Here is a 21,075-nt window from a genome sequence, read left to right as displayed (position 1 = left end):
CAAACGAACGGCAACGTTCGACATCTTGCTCTCTCCTACTTAAGTGAGCGTATATGTGTATGTATATGCGCACATATACATATATAAATTCACGTATTTGTATTTGCATATGCCTTCTTGTTGATTATTATTAATTTGATTTACTTGAAGAACTTAAAATAAAACCAAGTTTGTTAATAATACCTGTTGTTTTAATGTTATTATTATTTTTTGACGTGACAACGTCTTATAATTCTATGTAGCCGGCTGCACGCACTAAAAAATGCGTATCTTATCTTATCTTGCTCATGCGTCGTTACCTTGCTTGAACAGCATGTTATGTTATGTTATGTTATGTTATGTTATGTTATGTTATGTTATGTTATGTTATGTTATGTTATGTTATGTTATGTTATGTTATGTTATGTTATGTTATGTTATGTTATGTTATGTTATGTTATGTTATGTTATGTTATGTTATGTTATGTTATGTTATGTTATGTTATGTTATGCTATGTTATGTTATGTTATGTTATGTTATGTTATGTTATGTTATGTTATGTTATGTTATGTTATGTTATGTTATTTTATGTTATGTGAAAGTATATTATGTTATGTTAATGTTAACTCATCTATCAAACAAATAAAATTAAAATTTTCTTTTGAAAAATGCAACCATTCAATCAGTATTTTCTTATGACGTTATCACGTTAAACTATCGTCAGTAAACAGACAACCTCTTTTTTTTATTAGGCAGAAATAACCTCGGAGGTTTGCCATTGCCTGCCGAAGGGCGACCACTATTAGAAAATTTTTTTTCTTTACTAACAGAAAAATAGGTGAATGCAATAAAACTAGTGCCATCTACGTGTTAGGTCCATGTGTTATGTAGTAAAATGATTCTTAAACATGAGTTCAGCATTTTATTTATTATTAAAGGCAAGCATTAAGTTTTGTAGTGAATTTTTTTGCTACGTAAATAAAAATTTTAATTTCTAAAGAGCAGTACAGTATACATTACAGACCCTGTAGTAATAACATTAAATTAAATAGTGAGGCAAGCTAGAAATTTGCAATTTTGAATTAAAACATACGTATTAAATATGTATGTATGTACAAAGATTCTAAAATTAACTACATACTAACATATGTAAGTAAATACCTTTGGTAGGTACGAAAAAGTTATGCATAAGATATTAAAAATTTGATATTTGCGAAATTGATTTGAATGTTTTGACTTTCAGACTTTGTATCAGTGAAAGATTCGCTCTATCCGTTTATTATAATAATATTGTAGATGTGGAAAACAACGCTATGTGATATTCTAAATTTCTTTAATTTTTATTATATTTTTAATATATTGTTTAAAATTTAATGTACGTACGTATGTACTTTTGTATTTCGTAATGATTAAAATATCACAATGTCATGGATATTACTTACGTAATCGTAATTGTTCTAATGCAAAAGTAATTATTATCTAGCTCTAGGAGCCCCATCTGGATACTTCATTACTTCCATAAATATAACTATGTATATGTCGTAAATACGTTTTACATGTAGTACATGGTACAAGTACAATATTTATTTAGTATTATTAAATATTTTTGTCAAGTATCATTGACTGGAAGATGAGCGCATCATTAAATGATAGGTACTATATAACTCTGTACTGGATACTTTTCTGGGAAACGTTATATTTCTAGGTGCTACTCTGTTTGCCCATTTTCTTGCTTGAAATTTAATAAGTCGTTATTTAGTTTAAGAAATTCTAATATATAATAAATTATTGCTACTAGTTAAGTTAGTATAATATATAAGCTAAGCTTAATTGCGTTGTGCTATCACTTCGTATTAGTTCCTTTTGAACATTACGTTTAATTTTACATCACTACATACATATGTATATTGGTATGACTACTCAACAAATTTTAAAATTAAATGTTAATTATTATAAAAATTTATACATTCATATAACGGTAACCGCCGCTTCCGATTCGGTAATTATCACTCAACTTAATATACTGCCCAAGGAAGTATTGTACTGGTCCACTACGGCAAACGCCATGTAAATATGCTACCAAATGTGGTGTTAAAATTGTGAGTACAATATAGGCAACATTCGGCATCCGACCGGTATGACCAACTGGGCAAAACCAGTAACCCCTACGCACAGCGTCGCGCGTGTGATGTGTGATGAAGGCACAGAGCAATACTCCAAAAGTTAGAGATGTCTTAAAATAGTTTAAACATGCGGTGCATAGGTAGAACGTAAGCAGTACAAAAAATATGCTTGAGCAGTGTAAAAAGGGGCGACGGGGTAAATTAGTGGCATCCTGAAAATAAGAATCTATAGTAAATATTGTGTTAGGAAAACGTCACAATCTCACCTCCAAATACCATGAACGCGCTTCTATAAAGTGATCTAAATCAATCAAAGATGATACTGCGAAGCAGGTGAATATCAAAAACCATCCAAGTAAATTACTGGTGCGCTCGTGAAATTGCACAGCGAACGCGATTCCTGTTAATGCGCCAATTATAGCGTGTGTGGCATTATCGGCTAAGGCCTTCAGTAGTGGATGTTGTGTTAGTTCGACGAAATTATCTCCCAAAAGGCAGGTGATGGTCAATAGCGTTGTAAGCACAATGCGTACATACACCATGATATGGCAGTGCATTTGCAGTTTGAGCAAAAACTAAAGTTACGGAATTCAAGTGCGGTGCGGAGCAGGCTGATTTTAACGGAGAAGGAAATCGTATATTCTATTTTTTGTGGACGGACCAAAGCTTTTTCTGCTGTTATATTTTTCGTCATGCAATTAATAGTCGTCTATTGGCAATTGCAAGTTAGTTTTTTTATTTTGTAACATAACTGTTGTATAAGTTGTGCGTTAAATTTGTTATTCGTAAATGTACACTTGGCTAAAAAGGCACTATTGTACACAATAAATTTTGATTTTGCTATCCACTTATTCACAGAGTAAGAAAAATATAAAACAAATCAAAACTATGTAAGTGTTGGAATAAGAATCCGGAAATATTGAGTTTTACCTGTGTCGATTTTTCAAAGCTGCACACGCGATACCTTTTGAATTGGCCATGTGCGAATTAAAGTGAGGTGGCAATTTTCTGTACCCACCCACTGTTACAATACCCTAAATCCTTTTTCACGGATTTTTTGTAATTTTGTAATCATTTACAGTGTTTACTACATATATACTGCATGTCCCATATTTGTGTTGTTTTTACCGGCTGTGAACTTAAGAACCTTGGGTTGAGTCAGCTGTGCTTTGTTTTCCTTACCCAAGGTTGCATGCTAGAAATGCAAAAATCTACAAGATGATGTTGCACGCTATTGTATGTACAAGGTGGATTTATTAAGGTGACAGCATTCACCCAGCTGAATTTTTCACCGTAGGTATGGCTTACGTCAAAATGATATGCTTTGTTTGTATGTATTGGTATGTTTACATTCGTATGTTTACATTTGATTACTGATTTTGACGTGATGCTTGGACCAATCGCAACAACAAATACATGTAGAGTTTTACTTATATGTGTTTGCTGTCACCTGTAATAAATTCGCCTTGCTATTTTACTTTTGTCCAATTTGACAATCGGATGGCATCAGTACAGAAAATAAATAAACCCAAACTAAGCGTTGTCTTCTCTCTCTACATACGTCTGCGCATCTAAACGTCATTTTTCCACGTTACTTAATGCCACATCGATTTCTATAATTTGTTTGAGTTATAAGTTGGTCGCAAATATTCATTTGAAAGTCTATTATATCAAAAAATACAGTTGCCATTATGGTGGAGAGAATTCGAGTTGGTAGTTATTTTGCATATTTATCTAAAAAAATGTATTTGGATTATGACACTCCTGCAGCGAATGAGCCAAGGTGGATTTATTAAGGTGACAGCATTCACCCAGCTGAATTTTTCACCGTAGGTATGGCTTACGTCAAAATGATATGCTTTGTTTGTATGTATTGGTATGTTTACATTTGCTTGCTGATTTTGACATGATGCTTGCACCAAACGCAGCAACAAATACATGTAGGGTTTTACTTATATGTGTTTGCTGTCACCTGTATTAAATTCGCCTTGGAATGAGCGATATCTACGTAAATACCCTTGTGTAATTGCAAATCAGTTTCACAAATGTTCTGTCCAAGGTGGATTTAATAAGGTGACAGCATTCACCCAGCTGAATTTTTCGCCGTAGTGATGGCTTACGTCAAAATGATATGCTTTGTTTGTATGTATTGGTATGTTTACATTTGCTTGCTGATTTTGACATGATGCTTGCACCAAACGCAACAACAAATACATGTAGGGTTTTACTTATATGTGTTTGCTGTCACCTGTAATAAATTCGCCTTGGTTCTGTCTCTCCCTTTTAGCGCGCCAAATTTATTAGCTGTTCGACCAATGTTGCATTTTTGAATGCTGCGGAAATCAAACGTAATGCCGTCAAATTAAAAAGAAAATGAGCATAAATATTAAAAAAACTCGCATTCCGGCTGAGCTTAGACAATTGCAGAATAGCAATAATGTGCATGGTAATTGCATGGAAAACCTTTATTGGTTTTTATTAACTATTTGATTTATTGCAGGAATTACTTGCGCTCCTGCAGATTCGAACAAAGACAATTACTCGCAATTGATAGCCAAAATACCTGGTCCAAAAGGTTCTCCCTACGAAGGTGGTGTTTTCGAAGTGAACATTGGCTTGGGTACTCAGTATCCTTTCCAACCACCCACTTTCAAATTGTTGACGCCAATCTATCACCCAAATATTGACAATTGTGAGTTCATTAATCAAATTAACGAAAACAAATTATTGAGAAGAATGTATTCACTAGCGGGCAAAATATGTTTGGATTTATTGCGTATGCCACCTACTGGCTCTTACAATCCTACGATTACCCTCGAGTCAATTTTGTTGTCAATACAGCTGCTTTTAGCTTCGCCAAACCCAGACGACCCGTTGAATGGTGAAGCGGCAGATCTCTTCAAAACGAATCGGGAGCTGTACAATATTAAAGCGAGCGAATTAATACATAAAGCTGACTCGACTGCGGGAGGTACTAAAAAAAGCACAAGCCCTACAAAGGAAGGTCCTTCGCCAAAGCGAGTTAAATCTAGCTAAATGTCCACAAACTTAAAAAGAAAACAATCGAATTTTTCTGAGGAAATACAATACTAATTTAATGTCTTCATTTCTCGAAGTGGTTATTACCGTTACAATTATGTTTTAATCAATACAATTCAGTTTATTTTAATTAGTATTATTCTGACAATTATTTAGTTAGCATTTTTAATTATAATGGGCGTATCGAAATTTTAAACTGCGAATTTCACTTAGACGCTAGGTGCGCTGCTTTGTATGTTCTATAAGTTATTTAACACTTCTAAAACGTAAAATTCACGAAATATAATTGATAACGAAAACTAAACCAATAATTAACAAATAAACATTTATTTATCTATTTGACTGTTACGCTGTTGAACTGCCGCATCATTGTTTTTACATAAATATATCTAAATCAGAATCATTGTGTAAATGGGATTGTACCATGTATAAGATATGAACAAACTTTTAAATACTAAATAATAGCAAAATAATTACATGAAAGCAGTGTTAAAAAAATTGAATTAAACCTACTTAAAATGTTCTTATAAATAGCGCATATCTCTTAGTAAGCGACGTTACTTGTTTGTGTTTGCTCTCAGGCTCACGGTGGCAGCGTCGGTAGTGAACTGACAACAAATCTTAGAAACTTTTTGAACTACAAAATAAAGTCGATTATAGATGGATTTCATAGTAATGCAGAGACTGGTAGTGTACTACTAAATGTATGAATGTGTTGTGCGAGCGGCACAGCGAAGACTCTTTCGTTGACATTAGCCATCCTTACGAGAACACCACTACCCGACAGTTAGGTACAATACATATGTAAGTTGTTATTCTCAATCAAAGTGTCTATCGCAATGCTCTCCATCATTTAAAGATCTAAGAATTTATGTGTCCTTGTGTTTTTCGTAGAAGGCATCCAGGTATTTTTTGTACTCAACTTGATCCGCCCACATCATTGCCGCCTGGGCGTTAAGCGGACTGTCATTATTAGGCTCGCCCAATAGTGACTGAATGGATAGCAGGATTGTGCGTACATCATATAGTGCAGACCACTTATCTTTCAATATATCCAAACATATGCTGCCAGCTAGATCAACATTCGGATGGAAACATGATGTGAGAAATTTTACTGCTGGTGGTGCGTATGGATAGGAATTTGGAAACTCTAGTGAAAGACGATATTTTTGACCCATATACACAGTGTTGGCGGGACCAGATATTGTACCAATCCACTTAAATATATTTTCGCCATCGGGAAATGCTGAAATACCCTTTTCCGTGGTCATCATAAGGTTCATTAGCTCCTTTTGAAGACTGCAAATATTACGGTAAGTGGATAAATATAAAAAAACTTTTTATCAAAATGTATCGGTGTTTCACATACCGTTTACTAACTGCATGACCATGCTTTGCTGCACAGGAGTTGGAACCTTGTTTGGCCGTGTCTACGCCGCTGTGCTCTGGACTGATGTTCTGAGCCATTGCGTTTTAAGCAATTTCTTATTTTATCTCGAACGCTTTCAATTCACAGACTTACGTAAGTATAATTTTAGCAGGGTTCTTCTATTTTTACGATGCCAATAATTGCGCTGTGTAGTTGCAACAATTTTTTCAGCAGCTAATTTGTTTTCTCTATTTGATGACTTTTTCGATTGTCTCCTCTTCTATTCGCTGTGTATTTTGACAGTTATAAACAAAATGGAGATTTTGAATGAAAGCACATTCAGCCATTCAGCATGCGAACATCTGGCGGTGAGTAGTTGAGATAAAAGAACGAAAGGTAAAATAAAAGTTGCAAACTAAAAAATGAGTAAAATAATATTTTCAAAAGATTGTTAAACTACATTCATTTATAATATAAACTTCAATTAAATGGTTAACGTATTTTTTTTTACTACTTTCGTGAAATGTGCAAATAATTTTTTCCAATATTGTGTCTACAATCTAAGAAAGATATTTCCAAATAACATCTCTGAATTGTATTTGTGTAAAAACAAAATCAATAAACATATATAAAAGGAAATAACAAAAATAATAAATCTACAAGGTTGATCTTGTATATAGATGTCTTGATAAATTCGATACAGGGAAGAAATGGCCCAGTCAGCACAAATACCGCAATCACCCACTGCAAAGGGGAATAATGGCGTCGCAACAGAAAATGTGACACCTGAAAGTGAATTTGAAGGATATCACAACTACACAGCTGCAGAAGTATTCATCCAAGGGCTGGCAGGCTTAGTCAATCAAGGGGATGTGGAAACCATGATACGTGCACAAAAGCAAATGTAAATCAAATATCATTACAAGCCATTTTGTCATTTACATTGCAAACGTTTTCTTCATATCACCTTAGGCTACAGCGTTTTGAAAAAACTAATGAGATGATGTTAAACTGTAATCAATTGTCACAAAGTCGGTTAAAAAATGCAAATGATGATTTCAAAAAGCATGTAAAATTGTTAACAGAAATGAAGAAGGATCTTGATTACATTTTCCGTAAAGTGCGATCCATTAAACAGAAATTAAGTCAACAGTATCCATTAGCTTACGCTGAAGCCCAGCCTCAAAGAAACAGCTTAGCTGAAGAGGCGGAAGATGATTCAGAAGCGGCGGGTACAAGATCGGTAGAAGAGCAAAGAAACGGAGAAAATACTCTCATTACTGCTGACACAATTGGCAAAAAGAATGCAGAAACTTTAAAGAAAAGTACGACAGTCGAATATGTCCAAATGGAAGAGGCAGTGGACAATGGCAAACCAATTGAGAATGAGCTTATTAAACGAGTTTGTTCAATTGAAACAACAAATCCAAATGATTCTTCAGACTGCACATCTGAGGATACAGGATAGATCATATTAAATTCCAATAGTTTTTTTTATTTATATAATATCTTCAAGTATAACTTATGAAATCCTCATTCACACATAGAGTTAAAATACATGTTTATTTAAAATATAATTTGATATTTATATTGATTGGGTACCTTCGAGATCAGAAGGCGACCATCGTAACTAAGAGACGCAAATATCCAAGGATCAACATTGCTCCACTCTACACAATATACGGAATCCTCATGTTGATCAAATGTTTGAAGCAATCCGTCAGGGAGTAAACGCCGTCGTTCCTCGGGCATGGCATCACTAGTCGCCTCGGAGCATACCGAACCAGCACACGTGAGCAAAACTTTACAATCACTGGAGCTAGACAATATTAATTGATCGTGGAATGTGTTAAATCTTACAGTCCAAACCCAGTGGGCATGGTCGTTGCGGGCAAACACTGCTTCTTTTGCCATTCGGCAATCCCACACTTTGATTGCACCATCATCGCCGCCTGTCACAATATGACATTGCTTATTTGGATTACAGTCCAAATCACGAATAAGTTGACTGTGTGCATGCTCAATGGACCATGCACAGTGTTGTGTGTCACGAATATCATACGAGCGCACACTACAATCATGTAATGTTAGAAACTGATGCCCCTGATGATGATGCGCCCACTTACCAGTGGTCAAAGGCGGTGAATTTTTTTGTGCATTTGGGACTACAATTTCCGATATAAGACGCGTCTGTGATTCAGCACGATCAAATATTGCTACTTTCCCATCAACAACACAAGCTAAACTTTTTTTAAAACTTGGATGAAACTCGACGGTTTTTACTTTATCGCCAAGTTTCTGAAAGTGCAAATACTAGTAACAATTAACCTTTTTTTATAACAATGTGTACCTCTGTATCTAAAGTCTCCATTTTTTGCCAAGGTATAAACTCCATTTTTGCATTATCTTCATCCAAATTCGTAGGTAACTGCAAGAGTGCTGCATTCGTTTGAACCTGTGTACCTTTAAGCACATTGTAACAGGAGGCGAGGAGATTTTCATCATGTGGGCTGCTGTTTAACTTCCATACTTCACCCAGCGAATGTTCAAATATCTAAGTAAATAGAATTCATAGTAAAAATTGAAAGTTTTTTATTTTTCCATTTACTTACTTTTGATTTTACGTTAGCTTTTTCCTCATTGAATTCTAATAAATGAACTTGATTAGTTGGCTTTAAAGAGTTGGTCGCTATGAAAAAGCGCACCTCATTACCTTCCCCATATTGTGGAGTTAAAGCGCGAGCCTATGAAATACATATATAAATAATCCATTAGTATATCAATACTTAATATTCTATTGCTTGTACTTGTAACTCCAGGCCATAAATTAATCCATTTGATTCCTCCATAGTCAAAACCATATGATTCGCTTGTTGTTGCCTTGAATATTTTTCTTATTTTGCTAAGGTCAGCAATGGGCTTGGTGTTTAACTTGAAAACAGAACAAATTTCCAACACAGTTATTATTCCAAACTATATTTATTAATATCTCATAATTTCCTAAATTTCTTCCATATTTACAATGTTTTTTATTGATTCTGTTATCGGCTTATTTTCTATAAAATGATTACATCCGGGTACACATTCAGATTTGTTGCGTCAGTTTTGCGTGGAGTAAATGGTAAACCAGTCAAACATATGGCGTATGCTACACGTTCAATAAATATCCCGATTTTCGATTTAACAAAAACATGTTGATATTTGAACTTGTTCAAAATTTTTCTCGTCAATATTTACTATGATTCAATCAAGAATATAGAGTATAAAGTGACGCCTACCGCATTTGCTGTGACGTCAACGCTGCGAGTATACAAAGAAATGGAAGAGATATTACTTGCTTGGGAAGAGAATAATTTAACACGCGGAACTTCACTTTTCGTCCCCTTAGTATTAAAATAGCCTATAAATTTTTTGATGTTTTGAGAAAATGAATTTCAAACTTTTTGTCGAAAGTAGCTCTCACTCAAATCTCGTTATGTCTGTAAATATTTAATATTTTTTGACTGACGTTTTGACCCACTTTGTGGAACTAGAATTGGACAAAATTTTGACCACATATAAAATCGACGATGGAGAATCCAAAAATTCAATAAAAAAATAATAGCCTATGAGCAAATAGGCTATTGTTATACTAAGGGGACGTTTTACTCATTTGTTTAATTTCAAAATCCCATCATTACTAAGTTATTCACTGAATATTTATAAAAAAGTAGTTTATCTTCCTCTTGATTGATTATTCCTTTTATTTCAAGTGATGTCGTCAAACGGTTGTCAAAATGGCGAGAATAGCGTAACGGTTTTCGGAAGGTGCCACCTTTAGAATTATGTACACCGTGCGGCCCGGCTACTTAGTTGGGTCAGTGGCCATCTGTAAGGTGCGTGTAATATGTTGTGGCTCTACATAGTTGTTTTTTTTTGTGATTACTTAATACCTACCTTAATACCTGATTATTTACCTACATACAACTTTAGCGTTGCGTTAGCATTGGGGTCGTTTTGATAGCTGATTACGAACACACACATTTATGCTATGTTCCCACGGTGCTTAAATCGCTTTCGAATTCGTAATTTACTTCCCAATTATCCTTCGAACTATGTACATAATTCACCACTCGAGACTCTCGCTTTTCGTCAAACCGAAGCGTACGTCAACGCGTAGTCGTATGTAGACAGCCTTTACTTTTCGTAGTTGACAGTTTAGTGCTTTTTAAAAATTAATACGCCATAAAATTATTGTTTAGTACCCTTTTTAGTGTTGATTTTTTTTTTCTCAACTCAAATGCAATCTATACGCATTTCTCATAGATAGTTGAACGCACTGTGCCTAGCACTGAATTATGAATTAGCAAGAATATACGAATTTAAGTGCACTAAAATGAGTGCCAGGCAAGCGTTTAAAGACTCAACTGGCCTACTGAAACTCAAATGGATCTATTTGAAAATGTGGTAAATTTTTAAATTAGGCTCTTGGCATTGCCATACTCAAAGGCAGAAGTTGAGAACATTTCCAGTGCAATGAATACTTTTAAAAGGAAAATTCTTAACCGTTTGAATTTTTTTCAGTAAATGGATTGATTCAAGTGGAAAACCGCTTAAGAGAGAAATTTGGGATAATTATGATATACCAGATGATGAAAATAGCCATATGGAACGTGTTTACTGTATAAAAAAATACAAAATATGACTTGAAGTCAATTTTGAGCTTACAAGTTTAAAATGAAAATGAAATAATTTTAAAATAATTTGGTATATAACTTGTGGGAAATTTTTTCCCCCTGAATCGTTATAAACGAATAAATTTTGTGTCATTGAATTATATAATCCGCTACCGACTTTGTCTTAACGTTTTTTTAATACAAAAACTATTATTTGGTGAAAAACTTTTAGCGTGATTGAGCGTTTTTTTAAGTTTCAGTGCTTTAGTAAAATTCAAGAGTTATCAACACTGCTCGTTTTATTCTCCCTTATTGAGAGCAATTCCTTCACGCTCGTTCATTTTGACACTTTCAGACTTTTGTCAGAAAAGTAAAGGAACGCAGCTGATATTTCATTCTTTTTTTTCATAGATTTCCGCAGAAAGTGAAGAAGGTAAATTCGCACATTTGAGGAGGATATTGATTTTCTCTCAACACCAAAAGTAATCAAAACACACAAATTTGCTTTCCATTGATTGGTAATATTCTAGTGACGAGTTGCGTGATAAAGCAACTGGAGTAACTAAGAAATTAATCTGTTTAAAAATTGTAAACTTAAAGCAACAACTGAGGCTAAGCATTACAGATCAAGTCAAATGTGAAGACGTCATCGTGCTGGTAACAATTATTCAGGCGGCTGAAATACCCAGGTTATCAAAAGATGTCTTCTCGGGCACTAAAAAAATTGCAAGGTGCTGCAGGGAAAGATTTAATGCTTGATGTCAAAGACGACGTCGATGATAATCAACTAAGCGATGACGATGATGAGCTGGAAGTTGCACGAGGAAAACACTTGAATCCTTTTGATCTGGTAAGTATTATAAATATCTAATGTATAGATTAGGTGGAGATATTCGAAAGGTTCAGAGGAGTATCTGGGCATACCAAACAATTTATACGATCTTAAGTAGGTGACGTATACTGAAAATTGACACAAATTTGTCGATAGCCACAGATGAAAGCCAGACACAAATACTAGGAAAACATTGCCATAAATGAACAGAGGGTGACTTTAATGAGGGCTACATAAATGTGTTCGAACGAAGTTGAATTGCATTCACTATATCTATTGCAACGACGCATATTGAATGAAATTTTTGTATGTACCTTTTTTATTTCTGTTTTGGTTTCATGCGTTTCACTCAAACTTTTCAACATAAAAACTGCCACCTTTGTCACACCAGTTGAATCAACAAAGCCTCTCCGAGAGCGAGGTAAAGGAAGATGATAACGAAACTGAGCATGCATCAACAGCGGCAAATCAGCCAAGTGGTGCTGGTGGTGTGGGTGCAGCCAAACAAAAGAAGAAGAAAAAACGGAAGAAAAAGACGAAGTACACCGGCAACCACATCAGTAGCGAGGATAATGAGGTGAGTGGAAATTTGTGTGTGACTAAAAACCATTTGTAGGGTGGAGGGCTTAAGAAAGGGCTTTTATTGTATAGTGCTTTTCCGATTTTGTTGGTCACTAGGTCAAGTAATTCAATGTACGCGTTCAGAGGTATTTATTTTACTTAAGCAGGGTATACGACAAATAGTTGATTCAATCGGTTGGTTGAAACACTTAATTTTTAAATTCCTTTTTTGATTTGCGGGAATTTTCGTAATTCTACGAATATTTGCTGTTGATTGCTTCTCGCGTTTCTGTATCCTCCAGAATTATTAATGCAGTGACTACAGTAGGGATATCAAAAAATTTCCAAATTTTATTTCCAATTTACTCAATAACTGCATGCTAGCGCTGTGTAGAGCCAACCGTCTTTAAACCGCTTTGATAAACATGATTGTCGTATAAGCCCTGCTTTGAAAAGGAAAAGATAATTTAAACGTGATCATACTACATACATATATAAGTACAGCCGTTGAAAAATACTTAAGAACGATGCGTTGACAACGGTGCCGTGACGGTACTTTTGCACTTGAATATATTTGCTGTGATTACATTCATTGGGAATAAGTTCATTAATCTAATTTTCTTGAACGGTACGCATTGATTTTTTTGGCGTTTTAGTAGGAGCACTGAAAGTGTTGTTGTTAATTGTCTTCTATTTTATATTGTACCAGTTACCAGTTAAGTAAGAAAAAAATAAAGTATCTGGCGTATTCCAGCAACATTTTACTTTAGTTGAAACGATTCAATAATGCCGAAAGGGGAAAGTTGCAATCCAGCTCTTCGAAAAGCAATCATAGATTTGCGAAACATCTTACAGTGCTGTTCCAATAAAACTAAATGTATCTAAAACGATAGTTTTTAATGCTTGGAAATATTTTTTTAAATATAAAACAGCAGAAAACGTTCCTAGAAAATAGAAAGCACGAAATATTGCTAGCCAGATTGATAAAATGGTCGTCACTGCTGACATTCATCGAGACATTTTCGTTAACTTGAAAAGCCAATAACGAAAAGAACAGTTGCACTTATAAATAGAGTTACCCAGATGCTAAGAAGCACATACGGTGGGCAAAATGTATAGCATTCGACCCCAAGCCAGTCTCACCAATCATAAAGCACGGGAGATGTTCAATAATGGTATGGGGCTGTTTTCGTGGAATGGTGTCGGGTCAATTCATCGTATTGGAAGTAATATGGATATGGTCAAGTACGTTCAGATACTTCAAAATGCAATGTCACCTTATGCGGAAAAGAATTTACCGGTGATTTGGAAATTTCAACAAGACAATAATCCGAATAACACTTCTCGTGTTGCAAAAAAGTTGTTCGAAGACAATTCGATCAACGTTCTGTTGTTGTTGTAGCAGCATAAACATTCCCCATACTTACATACGGGGAATGCTGCTGGAGTGACAGTCCTTGGCCGGATAAAAATCCGGGTCGTTTCGGTAACGTAGAACCGACTGTCGTGAAAACGTGGATTGGGCCTCTTCGAGTGACGACTTAAATCCAATAGAACATCCTTGGAATAACGTAAGAAATGCATTCAGTACGCAGAATATCGCAAAATTGCATCAGTTATTCAAAGAGGCCGAGGCAGCGTGGGAATCCATTCCTGTTGTACGTTGTAAAGGTTTCATAATTTCAATTCAAGTGCGCTGTGCCAAATCTATATGTATACTTTTCCCTTTCGCCTGCCTTTTTATGATTTGACTATTATTTTACTTCGTTCTCAAGTATTTTTTTCGAAGGAATCTCGCATTATGTACTTGAAGTAAGAAGATTTGTGGCTTTCTTAGACAAAAAGACCAATACAGATTGAAAAACATTGTTAATTTATAAAATAAACCCTTTTATGTAAAATATTTTAGTTATTTTAATGAAAAAAAGTCACAAATGGATGGAACTGAGTATCGTTCATAAGTATTTTTCAACGACTGTGTAAACGTACTTTCATTTATATATAAATTAAAATTCACGAACCAAAAATAAAAATAATAACTTATTTCCTCACAGCTTACTGATAAGTATCTGAGCGATATTGATTCCCTTATCGGAAAAGTGCATGACGCCACCAATCAAAATCAAAAGCTAAATCCTCCACGTATAGAGATTGATAAATCGCTATTGACAGTTGAATTGAAACATTTGAATCAACAAAATGAGTTGCGCCGCACTTTTGGCAAACGTGTCGTTAAAATTGAGTGAGTATCCTTAGTCATCGATTAAATCCTTCGTCTAATTTTTATTCCCTTCAAGAAACAAACGTGGCCGCCAAAAGTTGACACTTAAATCCACATACATGGTAACTGCCAAAGAATCTTGGCCGCCAATTACAAAGAATATCATTACAATGAAGCCAGTACAACTGCCAGAACAATTGGCAAGTACAAGCAGCAGTCACAGTGCATCAGAGAAAACTCAATGGTTCGCTTTTGAGCACAGCCAATTCTATCAAAGTGTGCAGAATTTGTTTCTGCAGGCAGTAGAGCGTGCTGATTCGGACTTCTTTATCAGCTTGATTAGGCGCTGTCCCTACCACGTCGATTCCCTAATACAACTGAGTGAATTGTGTAGGTCAATAGGAATAATATTTTGCAAACTTACACGTGTTAATTGTATTTTGAATGATTTCTCTAAACAGGCAAAATTACGGAGAATTACAGTTTAGCTTCTGAGCTCATTGAGCGTGCCGTACTTGTGCTAGAGTCTTCATTACATCCAAGTTTCAGTTTGACTTCGGGCAACTGTCGTCTTGATTACCGTCGCCAAGAAAATCGCTCCTTTTTTATTACGTTATTTAAGCATGCTCAGTATTTGGAAGCACGCGCTTGTTGCCGTACCGCGTTTGAGCTTTCGAAATTGATATTGAGTCTTAACCCAGAAGTAGATCCACTGGCTATAGTGCTGATCATAGATTATTACGCGCTGCGCAGCAAGCAGTACGCTTGGCTTATAAAATTCTATGAGGAATACGATGCCGTGCGTAACCTTTCCCAATTACCAAACATGGCGTATTCATATGCTCTGGCATTATTTTGCCAAACGGGAGGTGGGTATTCCGTTAATGTGAATGTTATTTTTTTATTTTTAATTGCCCTTATTATAGAATGTGAAAAATCCGATAAGGCATTGCAGTATGCTCTATTAATGTTTCCCGGCGTGTTGCGTCCGTTGCTAGATGAGTTATCTGTGCAGACAGATAAACGAGTTCAAGCGTCGTCATATTTTAACACTTCTATATCTAGCAGGTTAGTTTAAGAAACAGAGAATGCACTCAGAATAACTCTTTATGAATATACTCCCGAAACTAATAATTTGTTCAAATGCAGCCAATCACCCTCACTGCACCAACTTGTGGCACTGTACATTTGTCGAGCGAAAGTGGTCTGGCGTCAGAATGATATGCTGCCTTGGCTGGAGCGCAATGTTAATGTAGTTTTGGATATGGTGGATCAAAAGGATGAAGTGATTACCGATTATAATCAGAAACGTGCTGTGCGTTATGTGTCGCCTCCACGTCAAATCTTGCGTCATGTGATACTTTCTGATTACAAGGAAAAAGTGCCATTAGCGCCATTCCTTGCCAAGGAGAAGGATCCGTTGATGATGTATGATCCATTGCCACCACTGGACTCGGTCAATTGCTATGAGCGGTATTTACTAAAATAGTAGTTGCATATACATACATATAATATAGATGAATTTCATTATATTATGCAGGAAATCGTCCTCCAGCAGCCCAACAACAGGACCAAATCGCTCGGTTTTTATGTTTTTCGAATCACTAATGCCGTCATTTAACCTGAATAATCGTGGTGGGGAAGAACAACAGCAACAGCAAAATGCTGTTGTTGAAGCAGTGGCAGTACGAGCTAACGCTTTGCCGGCACCACAAGCCAATGCAGGCCACGATGACGACGAAGTAGCGCAAGTGGATCGTCACCTTCGGGCATTAAATGCAAATTTGGAAAATGCTGCAGCTGAAGGTAGAATTCTTAAATTGTTTTTATAAATAGTTAATATTAAAAAGCGGCATTTTAGATGCTGCTGGTGGCACAGAAGGAGGTGCCTCGTATCGTGAACTCACTCATTCATTGACAAATATTGTGGATGCGATGCGTGATTTTCTGCAAAATTTCCGTATAGTGGAGCCCATGCAGGCCGCTGATGGTGAAGAAAATGGCAGCTCGGAAGAAGACACTAGTGATTATTTTGATTGAATTGATGTTCTAATCTTTACTTCTACTTTAAATTTATGCTTTTCTGTCAAAGACAACCACATAATTGCGACTATTATTCAGGTTGCCAGATAGAACATCTGGACATGTACTTCAAGCAAAGAACTACTATTTAATCGCGGAACAAAATAAAAAATCCATTTAGAACTTGTTGTACAAATGCCATTTGCATAAACATAGAAAAAGAAATTTAATTCAAAATTTGTTAAAAGAGAACAAAACAATTAGTAAAATCTGCTTTTTATATTTACACACATATTTACATTACTTAGTGAAAGCTAAAATATATAAAATTTTAATAGAAAAAAGAAACGAAACTAAAAAAAGTAACGAGGGTTAAATTGGCCCGAATAAAAATTTAATTACCCGCGCATATTTCTGTAATAAAATTCAATTTGAGCTGACTGCTAATTTTTGGGAACAAACCAACTCATACGCCTTTTGGCTTTCAGCCAGCCAGGCCAACCTAACCTAACTCATACACCTTGAAAGCTTATAACACCACAGCGACGGACGAAAATTTGATCTTAACATATAAAAAGTGGGCGTGGTTTCGAACGATCTCAATAATAATTATGTCGGATCTAAACGAGGTGGTATGCAATAAATTAACGAAATTTGGGCGCGATTAATTCGTTATGGAGGTACCCGCATTTGCCCAAAAGTGGGCGGCGCGGCGCGTTTTATTTGTGTCACATTATCGTGCGTATGGACTAACGGACAGACTGTCCACGACAGTCGGTTCTACGTTACCGAAACGACCCGGATTTATATCCGGCCAAGGACTGTCACTCCAGCAGCATTTCCCGTATGTAAGTATGGGGAATGTTTATGCTGCTACAACAACAACAACGACAGACATGGCTATATCTACGTCTCCCATCATTCTAAGAACTCTTTCTACACATTTCGATTATATTATGCTGTCACATACAAATGTTATGTGAACAAAATTATAACACTTTTGGGCACAAGTGCGCGGGTATAATGAGACATTCAATGCCATTGCACTTTCGCTTGATATGCAAACACAGTACACAAACTTATATATTATTAGCTATTCAAAATATTTTTAAATAGAAAAATAAATGAATTGCTGTTAAAAAAGAACATTACCGTTATAAACTCGATGAAAATGTGCGATATCTTATCTCAACGTATGCACCACCAATTTATTAAATTTACTACGCTCCTAAAAATATTCATATAAATACACAATATTTCTATTTATGCGCAAATTTAAAGATGCAATTGAAAAATTTGGCTACCACTGTAGTCCAAGTTAATGAATAGCAGCGAAGTATATCGCATTTGAAAGGAAACGAAGGGCCGAAAAAACTTAAAAAAGTTTAACTTCTATTTATGGCAAAATTAATTTTTTGTCTTATTTTCTATCCATCCATAAACGGGTAAATCTTAAAGAATATGAAACTTCAAAAAAAAAAAAAATAAATGCTAACCCTGAACAAACGATGTTTTATTTAGGAATAAGAGTGTGTTCGCCCCACTCACTAGTAGTCGCGTTCGATAACACAAAAATTTGTAATAGTTATTTCTAATTTTTGCAAGTAAGCGTTCGATAACGGCGAAGAAGTATCAATAGCATAAAAATTAAGAGAGAGAGAGCAAAGCGACAGTGCGATGCAAGAGAAACGTTCGTTTTATGGTGCAGAAATTTTAGCCAGCAAAAATTATCCATCACGAAAATATAATCTGCAAGCATATGATTGAATTTTTGTAAGCAAATTTATTTTTTGTGCAAACAATAAAATGGAAAATTTAACAACCAACAACAAAAAATGTGAGTATATGAGCATATTTATGGTAATTCTTTTGGGCAAAACAAAATTGTTTAAACAATCTCAGCTGATATGAGCTCGTATATGTACATATCTTCCACCGGTTTTTGCAAGTGATGGCACATTTCCATTACTTGCTTATTTGCTTTGTGTGCTCTTTGGGAGAGAATTTTCGGTTACGTTCTTTATTGATGGCTGGTGATGACTAATTTTGTTATCGTATACAACAACTCCTACATTGCGGTTGATTAGCTTTTTTAAGGGGTTTTATACAGTTAGAAGACCGAAAAAAAGCGAATTTTCCAGAGTTTTTTCTGAGGAAACTTTTAAATTTATTGATCTAAAAATTTGTACACATATTATGTTATTTTTTAACTGTATTTTACGACTTAGTATTCGTAAAAATATTTATATGGAAAAGAGCTACAGCTGATTTCCGGGAGCTCCTCTCAAAAACGATGTTTTGCGGTGACCACTATGTCTCTGAACTGGATCCTCTGAAATTAAAAAAACCAAACAGATTTCGTTAAAGTAATGCTAAATCTAGTAATTAATCGAAGGAATAAGCAAAATAAATTTTTTTGACAAAATGGTGGTTTCTCAAAGAAAAAAATCGATTTTTGACCAAAATTCGGTTTTAAATTGTTTATAAAAAAATATATTTGTTGGAGAGAAAAAATCTTCGATTAATTACTAAAAATATATTTAAGAAGCTTGTGTTAAAATTTGAGACTAATCGGTTTAGCCGTTTACAATGTTGGTCACCGACTTTGAAAACACCATTTTGAGAAAAACGCGTTTAAAGTTTGTAATTGTAGTTTCAAGCACTTGAAACGCCTTTTCAAATTTGCGTGTAACTTCGAAAATATTAACCGGAACGATATTAAATTTTCTGTGTGTATTCTTAAATATATGCACGAGTACATTAAGAAAATAAAATAAAAAAATCGATTTTTGGAAAATTCTAACTGTATGTGGGTTACATAATTTTAATTAATTTTATTTATTTACTTACTTAAATTTTTATAAATTTTTTTTTTATAATTTGTTTTATTTATTTATTTATTACAAACATATAAATACATATATAATATAAATAAATAAAAAATACATACCAATCTTTGTTTGCAACTAGTAACGAATAAACTACCCCGTAGTACAATACAATTTTGGTAACATAAAGACAGTTTTGTGAGGAGATAGTCCCTTCCTTAAGTTAACAGCCTCATGCCCGATCATGTGGTTTAAAACGGTGGAGTCGTCGGCTTAGGCCTGAGTTGTTGAGGGGTTTGCTAGCATACTCATTCGCGTGCCTTTGAAGTCTGAGAGAGTGGCGTTTGTTTATTAATTTTTTCAGGGACTATAAGGATCTTGGGGTCACCATGAACATCTTTATTGCGAATGAGCCAAGGTTAGTTAAGAACGGCTTTATTCTGTAGTCGTTGAGGTATATTTATATTACTCATACTTTGACTGTCGCAACCCCGTAATTGGACCCACATAGGACCACACAGGTTTTATAATTTCATTATGTAGAGCTATTTTATTATATATGGAGAGCTTTTTTCTCCGTCCAACTAGCCATTTCATTTTTATTATCATCAGGAGGATTTCATGCCTGATAGAACGCGTATCCTTGGCATTGTTGCGGAATTTTTGTGGCAGAACGTGATGCTGTCTCATAAAAACTAACACTGCCGCAATTAGTACAGTTCGCACACACTCTAAAATAAAAAAAAATTTATATTCACCTCGGCCGATTGTGCATAGATTGAATGAATGACCTAGCTTCAGCAAAAGAAGTTCGTAAGAACCAAGATCTTATTCAGTTAATTGCCTTGCCCCGCTAAAGTAACCAGAGTCAAACATATTTGGCAGCTTCATTTAAATAATCCAAGCTAAATTGTCAGTGTTATTTAATAAGCTCAAATTTTATTGTACACATAATTTATTTCCAAGCTTAGTTTGTGATATCAACACAGTTTTCTCATTTCGCCGCTTTTTTGTGTTTTTGAATTTTAATTAAAGTGGCGGTATGAAAATCCACAAAATGTCAGGGTATTCCATCGTTTGTGAGATCAAATTGAATTTTAACGTAAAACTGTACTGTACGGGCTACCGGTAATATAACAGCTTCTAGTTTTTTCTGATTTCAATTATTTTTGTTAATTATTATTTTATTCTATTTCTTAAATTGCGTTGAGTCATTTTTGTTTTGAATCGATTTTTTTATATTTATTTTAGTGTATTCGTTTTCATTTGTTGATTAAATTTCGTTTGATTTTGCGTGAGTTTTTATGTTGTCTTGGAAGTATATTAATTTCAGCGGAATTTTCTTGTTATTTAATTTTTTTTTAATTATTATTTTTTTTTATTTCGTTGCAGTTTCCTTAGACAGATATAGGCTTGCATGTATATGTAGTTATTTATTTTTATGG

The 21,075-nt window shown here is 34.8% G+C and overlaps 6 protein-coding genes across 10 annotated transcripts; 3 read left to right on the top strand and 3 right to left on the bottom strand.

The window, feature by feature from the left end:
* Positions 1-1,887: 1,887 nt before the first annotated feature.
* On the bottom strand, positions 1,888-3,196 carry LOC129240975 (transmembrane protein 267). 2 transcript variants are annotated; one of them, XM_054877074.1, is made up of 3 exons: positions 3,034-3,196; positions 2,370-2,989; positions 1,888-2,315 (listed from the first exon to the last, which is right to left on the bottom strand). In XM_054877074.1, exons 2-3 carry the CDS (start codon positions 2,658-2,660, stop codon positions 1,941-1,943), a joined length of 666 nt encoding a protein of 221 aa, XP_054733049.1. In that variant the 5' UTR covers positions 2,661-2,989; positions 3,034-3,196; the 3' UTR covers positions 1,888-1,940. The 2 variants fall into 2 exon arrangements, with proteins under 2 accessions (XP_054733049.1, XP_054733048.1); XM_054877073.1 differs by having other exon boundaries at positions 2,370-2,950.
* A 1,183-nt stretch (positions 3,197-4,379) lies between these two features.
* Positions 4,380-5,484, top strand: LOC129240973 (ubiquitin-conjugating enzyme E2 T-like). Its single transcript, XM_054877071.1, has 3 exons — positions 4,380-4,549; positions 4,604-4,795; positions 4,853-5,484. The coding sequence occupies exons 1-3, from the start codon at positions 4,477-4,479 to the stop codon at positions 5,137-5,139; spliced, it is 552 nt and encodes a 183-aa protein (XP_054733046.1). The 5' UTR covers positions 4,380-4,476; the 3' UTR covers positions 5,140-5,484.
* Positions 5,451-6,814, bottom strand: LOC129240974 (ubiquitin-conjugating enzyme E2 C). The gene is made up of 2 exons (XM_054877072.1): positions 6,512-6,814; positions 5,451-6,441 (listed from the first exon to the last, which is right to left on the bottom strand). The coding sequence occupies exons 1-2, from the start codon at positions 6,607-6,609 to the stop codon at positions 6,012-6,014; spliced, it is 528 nt and encodes a 175-aa protein (XP_054733047.1). The 5' UTR covers positions 6,610-6,814; the 3' UTR covers positions 5,451-6,011.
* Positions 6,815-7,088: 274 nt separating this feature from the next.
* On the top strand, positions 7,089-8,086 carry LOC129242307 (kxDL motif-containing protein CG10681). Its single transcript, XM_054878879.1, has 2 exons — positions 7,089-7,415; positions 7,484-8,086. The coding sequence occupies exons 1-2, from the start codon at positions 7,222-7,224 to the stop codon at positions 7,977-7,979; spliced, it is 690 nt and encodes a 229-aa protein (XP_054734854.1). The 5' UTR covers positions 7,089-7,221; the 3' UTR covers positions 7,980-8,086.
* On the bottom strand, positions 7,986-9,713 carry LOC129242306 (EARP-interacting protein homolog). The gene is made up of 5 exons (XM_054878878.1): positions 9,533-9,713; positions 9,319-9,442; positions 9,124-9,255; positions 8,862-9,065; positions 7,986-8,809 (listed from the first exon to the last, which is right to left on the bottom strand). The coding sequence occupies exons 2-5, from the start codon at positions 9,370-9,372 to the stop codon at positions 8,078-8,080; spliced, it is 1,122 nt and encodes a 373-aa protein (XP_054734853.1). The 5' UTR covers positions 9,373-9,442; positions 9,533-9,713; the 3' UTR covers positions 7,986-8,077.
* Positions 9,714-11,554: 1,841 nt separating this feature from the next.
* LOC129242930 (transcription factor 25) lies at positions 11,555-17,232 on the top strand. 4 transcript variants are annotated; one of them, XM_054879867.1, is made up of 10 exons: positions 11,555-11,684; positions 11,767-12,016; positions 12,390-12,575; positions 14,614-14,801; positions 14,857-15,170; positions 15,242-15,649; positions 15,707-15,848; positions 15,930-16,253; positions 16,321-16,586; positions 16,642-17,232. In XM_054879867.1, exons 2-10 carry the CDS (start codon positions 11,867-11,869, stop codon positions 16,818-16,820), a joined length of 2,157 nt encoding a protein of 718 aa, XP_054735842.1. In that variant the 5' UTR covers positions 11,555-11,684; positions 11,767-11,866; the 3' UTR covers positions 16,821-17,232. The 4 variants fall into 4 exon arrangements, with proteins under 4 accessions (XP_054735842.1, XP_054735841.1, XP_054735843.1 ...); XM_054879868.1 differs by having other exon boundaries at positions 11,560-11,648; XM_054879869.1 differs by having other exon boundaries at positions 11,562-11,648; positions 11,792-12,016.
* Positions 17,233-21,075: the final 3,843 nt, after the last annotated feature.

This window comes from Anastrepha obliqua, chromosome 3, assembly GCF_027943255.1.
Source record: "Anastrepha obliqua isolate idAnaObli1 chromosome 3, idAnaObli1_1.0, whole genome shotgun sequence".
Classification (NCBI taxonomy): Eukaryota; Metazoa; Arthropoda; class Insecta; order Diptera; family Tephritidae; genus Anastrepha; species Anastrepha obliqua.
This window is presented reverse-complemented; position numbering and strand designations above follow the sequence as displayed.

What these genes read in the sequence shown, in the direction of transcription:
- LOC129242930 (XM_054879867.1), top strand. Translation starts at nt 11,867, where the DNA reads ATGTCTTCTCGGGCACTAAAAAAATTGCAAGGTGCTGCAGGGAAAGAT. An exon ending in AATACAACTGAGTGAATTGT is followed by an intron (nt 15,171 to 15,241) that starts GTAGGTCAATAG and finishes TTCTCTAAACAG; the next exon opens with GCAAAATTACGGAGAATTAC. An exon ending in ATTATTTTGCCAAACGGGAG is followed by an intron (nt 15,650 to 15,706) that starts GTGGGTATTCCG and finishes CCCTTATTATAG; the next exon opens with AATGTGAAAAATCCGATAAG.
- LOC129240973 (XM_054877071.1), top strand. Translation starts at nt 4,477, where the DNA reads ATGAGCATAAATATTAAAAAAACTCGCATTCCGGCTGAGCTTAGACAA. An exon ending in GAATAGCAATAATGTGCATG is followed by an intron (nt 4,550 to 4,603) that starts GTAATTGCATGG and finishes GATTTATTGCAG; the next exon opens with GAATTACTTGCGCTCCTGCA. An exon ending in TCACCCAAATATTGACAATT is followed by an intron (nt 4,796 to 4,852) that starts GTGAGTTCATTA and finishes TGTATTCACTAG; the next exon opens with CGGGCAAAATATGTTTGGAT.
- LOC129240974 (XM_054877072.1), bottom strand. Translation starts at nt 6,609, where the DNA reads ATGGCTCAGAACATCAGTCCAGAGCACAGCGGCGTAGACACGGCCAAA. An exon ending in GGTCATGCAGTTAGTAAACG is followed by an intron (nt 6,442 to 6,511) that starts GTATGTGAAACA and finishes TAATATTTGCAG; the next exon opens with TCTTCAAAAGGAGCTAATGA.
- LOC129242307 (XM_054878879.1), top strand. Translation starts at nt 7,222, where the DNA reads ATGGCCCAGTCAGCACAAATACCGCAATCACCCACTGCAAAGGGGAAT. An exon ending in ATACGTGCACAAAAGCAAAT is followed by an intron (nt 7,416 to 7,483) that starts GTAAATCAAATA and finishes ATATCACCTTAG; the next exon opens with GCTACAGCGTTTTGAAAAAA.
- LOC129240975 (XM_054877074.1), bottom strand. Translation starts at nt 2,660, where the DNA reads ATGCACTGCCATATCATGGTGTATGTACGCATTGTGCTTACAACGCTA. An exon ending in CGCGTTCATGGTATTTGGAG is followed by an intron (nt 2,316 to 2,369) that starts GTGAGATTGTGA and finishes TCTTATTTTCAG; the next exon opens with GATGCCACTAATTTACCCCG.
- LOC129242306 (XM_054878878.1), bottom strand. Translation starts at nt 9,372, where the DNA reads ATGGTTTTGACTATGGAGGAATCAAATGGATTAATTTATGGCCTGGAG. An exon ending in AAGCTAACGTAAAATCAAAA is followed by an intron (nt 9,066 to 9,123) that starts GTAAGTAAATGG and finishes CTATTTACTTAG; the next exon opens with ATATTTGAACATTCGCTGGG. An exon ending in TGGAGACTTTAGATACAGAG is followed by an intron (nt 8,810 to 8,861) that starts GTACACATTGTT and finishes TTGCACTTTCAG; the next exon opens with AAACTTGGCGATAAAGTAAA.